The sequence below is a fragment of the Amblyomma americanum genome, chromosome 7, assembly GCF_052857255.1.
Source record: "Amblyomma americanum isolate KBUSLIRL-KWMA chromosome 7, ASM5285725v1, whole genome shotgun sequence".
Classification (NCBI taxonomy): domain Eukaryota; kingdom Metazoa; phylum Arthropoda; class Arachnida; order Ixodida; family Ixodidae; genus Amblyomma; species Amblyomma americanum.
The window spans coordinates 29,610,073-29,617,749 of NC_135503.1; the positions used below are offsets into that span (position 1 = coordinate 29,610,073).

The 7,677-nt window shown below is 47.1% G+C and overlaps 1 protein-coding gene across 1 annotated transcript in view; it reads left to right on the forward strand.

Moving 5' to 3' along the window:
* Positions 1-4,272, forward strand: part of Ipo9 (Importin 9) — a 35,905-nt gene extending 31,633 nt beyond the window's left edge. The window contains exon 25 of the mRNA XM_077631618.1: positions 368-4,272. Within this exon, the coding sequence (XP_077487744.1) occupies positions 368-561 (194 nt within the window). The 3' untranslated portion in view covers positions 562-4,272. The remainder of the gene's footprint in view (positions 1-367) is intronic.
* Positions 4,273-7,677: the final 3,405 nt, after the last annotated feature.

The following is a 7,677-nucleotide window of genomic DNA, read 5'->3' on the forward strand; positions in this document are numbered from 1 at the left end:
CCGTCTCTTTTTTTTTTTCTTGATTACTTGAAGCCTATCTGTCTGTAGCTTGGTGCTTCTCTAGTAATTTTTCTCATGGCATAATATTGTTCAGGGCCTATAAAACCAAAGTGCATTCAGGTTGAACTAGATCATGCTATCTTTACCTGCAATGGCTGAAGGTGCAGACCGTAGGAAAACTAGTCTCAACAACAGAGCAGTTCAAAAATGAACTTATTACACCTGGAGTAGCTTGGAATACCTTTGCCTAGTGCTTTGTTTGCCTCAGTCCAAGGTAGCCGTTCTACCAGATTTGTGCATTACCAGAGTTGTTTGGCTCCCCGCAAGGAGACGTCTGGAAAAGAGGTGTTTGCCATGTTGTCTGCAGGGTACGACCTGGATGGCCAGGATGACAGTGACGATCCCGACGCCGCGGCTGACCCGATTTCACGCATGGATCTGCAGTCGTGCCTCGTTCAGTTCCTCCGTGGCCTTTCCCAGCAGCCCTTCTACTCGAAGTTCTCTGAACACCACACCGCTCAGGAGCTCCAGGTTCTCCAGAATGCGGGTGTGCTGGCGTGACCAATGGCCCTGTCACTGCCGTGGGCCTCTGATTTTGCAGCAGCTTCAGTTCCTTTTCCCCCACGTTCAAACCTATTCTTTCGCATGTCTCCTCAAGTGTGGCCGAAAAGTGATTGCAATGTTATGTTCTTTGATTTCCTTCTCTGTCTTGCCTGAGCAAGCCAGCTGCGACAGAAAATGTACTTGGAGTGATACTAGGCATCACTTTTTGATGGTTGCGTTCCAAAAGCAGGCGCATAGGTATGCACCTTGGTAGGCCCATGTTGGTAGAGAGCATTTGGCATTGCCACTGTATCATTACCGTTGCTGTGCCTTTACAGAGCTAACTCTGCCTGTGCTGTGTATATGACAGCGTACGTGCATAGCTTTCAGGTAGTGGTGACGGTAATAGTTGTTGTACTGCATAGAAGGAACGCTGAAGGTGGTGCCCGGCATTTACTGTCAAACTTGGTAGGCATTAGAAAAAGCTGTAAAGCAGTGTAAGGCATGAATTGGTGTATCGCTTTAGCTATGCACTCATTCGCTCCTCCACAGTTAGTTATGCTGTCCAGTCCTGCCAGAGATGTGTCTCTGGGGTCAGGTTTTCACACTGGATAGGAACTGTCAAGATTTTCTGTGGAGGCAAAGCACTTCAGAAATATTGGCTGTGGTTGGTTTCACCTGGATTGGAGCCAGGGTGGATATTAAAACAGGCAAATGTGAGCGTATGACTCAAAGAGCGTATTGATTTTATTTTGCTGTATGTTAATTTCGACTGTATGGAGGTTGTTCCTTTGGAGGTGCATTTATTGCATTTAATGCGATAGGAAAGACAATTGCGGCACACTGGTGCCACATGAGATTACATCTTTAGGGCCGTGCGATCTAGAAATGGGCCGGCTCTTTCCTCTGTTTATTGCCAGGCTCAGGATGGCGTTCTTACTATTGTAGTTATTATCCTTATTTATAGAAAAGAGAAATGCGACATTTGTGGTGTCGTGAAGGTCAAATCTATTGCTTTCTGCGTGTTCTATTTTCTAATAGTTGTAATATTTTGTAGTAAAAAAAATACCGTATTTACACGATTGTAAGTCGACCCCCCCACATCACATTTCTGAAAGAAAAAAAAAACTTGAAGGTCGTTTACACTTAGCCTTTAATAATAGAACGCGATAGCACTATCCTGCGGCCTCTACTTATCACCAGCTGCTATTGGCTGGCGCGCGCGGGAGCGCCCGTGGGCACATTCCAAAACGAAAATGTCAGCCACTGAACTACTCGTCCAGACTTGCGCCATCGTCCTCACTAGCGCTGCCGTCGTGATCGCTGCTGCGGTCCCACAATTCTTCGTCGTGAAGTGAAATCCCGCACTTCACAAAGAGCCACATCATGACATCGCATGGAACAGCTGAAAATTTTGCCTCGCTGCAGATTCCACACCTGTATCTCCCGTTGCGAACGTCGTACTTGCAGCCCGGCGTACAGTTCGTTTCTTCGGCGTAAAGAATGACAGCCATCTCGAATGTAGCCATGAACGAGCACCAGTCGCTTATCGGACCCGGAGCACAAATGATGAATGACGAAGCACTACATTAAAAACTTGTCGAACACGGCTGGCAGTAGTCAAATGCATCAGAGCCAAGTAGAAAGTACGTGTGAGCAGCGTCGGCTCTTCCGTCGGCTACCGACACTCCCTGGCACCGCTGCGGTTCCGCATGGGGGTGCCGCCACGATTGGTACAGCGGCCCTTCCATCAACTATTGACGCTCCCTTGACCGCAGATTGCGCGGTTGAAAGTAAACAAAAAAAAAAACTTGTACGACGCCTATTAAGAATAGAAGAACGCGAATGCGTTATCGGGCCGCCACCGCTTATCAGTAGATGCAATCTGCAGCCACGTGTGGGGAGTGCGCTGGTGCGGTTTGCTGCTTATCGACAGCCACCATCGGCCACCTTGCGCGGGGTGGGGATGCAGGTTCTGTGTGTTGACATAGCAGCTGCTCAAGGCCAGCACCGAAAGTGATACTGAGCCGCACAGCAAAAATGCAACCACGCTGTAGCATGCCTGATATTGTCTCCCCTTTATTTATGGTGCAATGCTTTCTTTTCGATTTTAAGTCGACCGCCCGACTTCGGATTTTCAAATTTTGAAAAATAGGTTGACTTAAGATCGTGTAAATACGGTAGCAGTTGAGATAGAGAGATGGAAAATCAGAATAATTTGCTCTATTTTTGGTTCCTTGTTTTTAAAAATTGACCTAACGCACAGTAGACGAATGCTTCTGAAAGTAATCGCTCTATTTGTTTGCTAATACATATCATCCTGATGTTCCACTTTGTTCTAATAGTTTTTCTTCTGCTATGTGATGCATCTTTACTTTGCAAAAGCAGCAGGAACCTTTAAGTGACAGCATTGGAAGAAAAAGGTTCTAGCTTACTGGGCTTCTTCCTATTCCAAAAGTTGCTTGCAGCGCTGAGTGGAGGATAAATTGTGTAGGTTTGTGTCAGTGACTTGCCAAGCACTGTGTGCACTCAACGTGTGTTGTGCAGTGTTATGCGAATATTCTTTTTTTTAACCACTGCATGAGCCACTATTTTGAGGCTCACACTACACGGTGGTAGCCATCTTTATTTTGTGACATGATCATCTGAGTAACCACTATAAATTGCTGGTCTCTGGGAAGATTTAAAAAAGGGCATTTAGTAGCTCCAAGCATGAAAAATTTAATTTGTACACATTTGGCTACGAAATCTCAACAATTGTATTGCGCCTTTTGTTTGAGAAAGTTAAGTTTACATTATACTTGACACTGTCACTTTCAGGGTGAAAAATGTGCAGACTGTTTTTCAAGTACAGCCTCTTACACTGTAGCTGGAAAGATTTGTCTTCGGGAAGGGTGCATTGCTCTTGCCATGTTTGTTTTATTTATGTTTTGCTGTGGGTGCATTAACACTTTCTTTGGTGCGTTACCTGTGGATGGACAACTGTCACGACTGCGACAAATTGTGCTAACTTGCTTTGATGCATTACCTGTGGATGGACAACTGTCGCGACTGCGACAAATTGTGCTATGACTTGGCAGCTCAAGTCTCCTTGCTTGCACTACTTGTATAGATGCATGCACACATCAGGTTGGGGTGCACATTTATGCTTTTAGAACTGTGTGAATTGCACATTTGCCATCACATTTCCTGCACCTCAGCAGTATATATCAAGAGCTGTTGGTAACTAGAAGAGGTAATCATCAACGAAGAGCCCAACGATTTCATGCGGTGTTGAAGTTGCAATTTTGCTGTTTGCTTTGACAGTCTAGTGGGATGTAAATAGACCAATGAATTTTATACTGGTGCTCTATGATATTCCTACTGTGCTGCATAGTTACCGTATGGTGTAAAAAGTATTGTCTGTACTGTGAAGTTAGTGTGGCCATGGGCCACCCGACGTGGGCCACCTGATCAGTTTATTCCTGCCTGAAAGAGGCAGTCTGTAAACATAGTTCCATGTACATATATGAAAGAATAGCAGTCTTGCACAAACTCAGCAGATCAGTGTGCTGCAAGAGTCTGCTGATGAGTTTGATGAGTTTTCATGTGCCAAAACTACCCTGATACATGTTGCACAGGCTGCTGTCTGCATTTTATCTCTTGATGTTTGGCACTGTTGTTGAGACTGAGGACTTTTGGCTTGTTTCGCTATATCTGGATGACTGAATAAGATTATGCTAACTTTTTCTTGCTGGTGTGCTCCTTTCTCATTCTGTATATGCCATTTGAGTTGCTTGAGAATCCGAAAAATTGCACAGCCTGTCCTGCAGTTGGAAGTCAAAATTAGCATGAAGTCATCTGAAGTTGCAGCGGGAATCAGCATTCATCATGCTCATCATAATCGTTCATTGTCTGAGTCTTTTTTTTATCTTAAATATTTAAGCACCCACATTAACTCTGCTTTAGGTCTTCTTCATGCTGGCACTGATGAACCCTTGCTTTGTCAGCAGAACACATTTTGAAAAGAATCTTGTGTTTTTATCCAAACTAGAAGGCACTTTTTTTCTAATTTTAGGCTGATGCTGAAGACAGACTGCAAAAGCTTGGCTGAAGCCTTGTTTGCGAAGCAAATAAGTGGTTTAGGCTCAAGTCTGCAATGCTTTCACATCGCCTGTGACAGGCAGGGAAAAGGTAACACTTGTTACCAATCTAAGGCGATACAGAGGTGGCAGACACAGCAATGTGCTTCAATTGCAGTGACTGCTTGTGCTGCTCCCATTCTCTGTTCAGACAAAAAAGTGAGGGAAAGAAGAGATTTTACAAGGTGTGTTTAGTAAGTCTTGCGTCCTTAACTGTAGCCTTGATATTAAATGATGGAACATAGGGATGTTATGCCCGGGCCAAATTTTGAAGTGTCCTCTCATCCAAGGAGTATATCACTCGATATGTCACCGACCAGTGGTGGTGTACTTCTGCCAACAATGTTCTTAAGTCTCAGCATGCCACCACAGAATAATGACAGCAGCTGTTCATAACACCAATGGCATGCTGCATTGGTGCCCTCTTTGTAGCAGTGATGCAGTGACCAGTCTTCTACGCTGAGGGTTTCATTGTCCCGATACAATAGTACCCATGTGACATCTGCACTGAATGAAACATAACACGCTGACACATCCCATGTCACAATTAGCAGCCAATGAAGCTTGTGGTACCAATGTACTACATGGTTAACAGTTTTTCACATCTAACAGCGGAATGCTATTTATGCGTAAAAGAAAACTGCAAACATCCTTAGCCAGAAATTGGTCCCATCCCCACAACAGTTCCTTTTTTTCACGATATGGTTCATGTCTTAAACAAGGTGGTGCACCTGAATTCTACAGGAAGATAAATCAGGTTTTGCTACGCTAAATGCACCTCTGAGATTATAGCATGTCCATCCGATAATCACTTGATTCCGTAAAGCCTGCGTATGGTGGCAGATGAAATTTTGTCATTTTTACACTAGCAAGCTGCCGCGGTGGCCGAGTGGTTATGGCGCTCGGCTGCTGGCCCGAAAGACGCGGGTTCGATCCCGGCCGCGGCGGTCGAATTTCGATGGAGGTGAAATTCTAGAGGCCCGTTTACTGTACGATGTCAATGCACGTTAAAGAACCCCAGGTGGTCGAAATTTCCGGAGCCTTTCACTACGGCGTCTCTCATAGCCTGAGTCGCTTTGGGACGTTAAACCCCCATAAAATCAAAAAAAAAAAAAACATTTTTACACTAGCAACAAGCCAAGCGCCAAGCAGCAGGCAAGCAGAAGCAGCCCTGCCTCTGCTTCGCAAAAGAGAGGACAGGCACTGTAGTTATTAAAGCAAATAGGCCTTATAAGTATGTGGAAAGAGCATTAGTGCTACCCAGCAGTTTAAAGCTCCCTACACGTTTTCAGGACACCTGCTGGTCACTGACATAACTTATTAGAGGGATAGTAAAGGGCCCGGTGAAAATAGGTTGTAGTCGGAGGTCCACATCAGCTCCCAGCACAGCTCAGACCTGTGGAGAGAGGAAGTTCTGCAGGGTGCTCTGGGATGCCAGTGCAAGATCCCCAAGTGGTCCAAATTATTCCAAAGCCATGCACTACAGCACCTCTTGCTTTTCTTTCACTCCCTCTATGCCTTCCTCAGGCTGCTGGTGACCATCCAGATAGGTCAGATAGTTAATGCACCTTTCCTCGAAACCAATTTTCAATTTTTTCTAGAAGGGAAGTTGAGAGCTGTCAAAGAATTGAAAATTGGTTTTTGGGGAAAGGAAATGGCGCAGTATCTGTCTAGCAATAAGGGATTTTATTGCCAGAGGGGTGCAAACCCCCTAACATGGCACGAGGCAACCCTTAGGGGGCTGCCCTTACAGGGCGTCTGTAATTATCCGGCGCTGGTCAGCAGCAGCGGAACTGGCCAGGAGAGTCTCCCAGTAAGACTGCCGTGGTTGGGGATGGAGGGTGTGGGAAGGTAGGACATGTGAGGAGGACGTGAAGGAAGTCTCCCGATTTCTTGCAGAGCTTACAGGAAGAAAGGAATTGATCGGGGTAGCAGGCATGAAGGAGAATAGGGTAGGGAGCAGTTCGGGTCTGGAGTCGGCGCCACTGGGAGGCTTGGGTTAAGGTTAGGGAGGGAGCCGGCGGTGCGTAAACGCGCCGGGTATCTCGGTAGCAGGTAAGAATATCTTTGAACGTAAGCAGACGCTCCTGGGATGGTGGAGGAGGTCCAACTCCGGCCCGGAAAGTGAGACCTCGAGCGAGGGAGTGGACTTCCTCGTTACCCGGGAGGCCTGCGTGTGCGGGGGTCCAGGTAAGGTTTACAGTGTGTGTGGGGTTCCAGAAGCGTAGAAGCCGAGCCGCTGTGCGGGATATCAGGCCTTTGGCGAAATTGGATAGGGCAGATTTTGGGCCGGAGAGAATTTTGGTGGCAGAGGTGGAGATTAGAGCCAGTGCAATGGCCGCTTCCTCTGCAATTTCCGATGAGTCTGTGGTGACGGATCCTGATGCGATTAGTCGGGCCTGGTTATTAGCGACGGCGAGAACCATGCAGGAGCCCGACGAGTATGCTGCCGCGTCCACGTAGGCTACCTCGGAGCTGTTGCCGTAGAGCTTGTGCAGGGCTTTGGCGCGGGCTGCCCTGCGTTCTCCTTCGTGTTGGGGTGCATGTTCTTGGGGATTGGAAGGATGATGAGATGGGAGTGTAGGTCTGGAGGTAGGGGAATAGGGGAACCCCTCGGTAGGATGGGTGATCGGGGCGATGCCTAGCTGGCAGAGCAGAGTGCGGCCTGCCGCGGTACTCGACAGGCGAGTCAGCTGTGCTGTTAGGGTGGCTTCTGCCAGTTCCTCAAACGTGTTGTGGGTACCAAGGTTGAGGAGCCAACCATTAGTGCTGAGGGGTAGGCGGAGGGTGACCTTTGTGCAGCTCCTGAGGAGCGCGTTGATGTGGTCCCGCTCCTTATGCTTTAGGGGAGACCAAACATTTTTAAAACAACGAACGAGGATTTATTTACAACTATGCACCAAATGAGAGAAACACTGGCGGGAGAGCTTTCGAAATCAAGAGGCTCGTTTCTCTGGGGATCACTGAGCGTCTGCCGACTTTGAGAAAGAAATCGTTCGCTCTGGGCCTCATT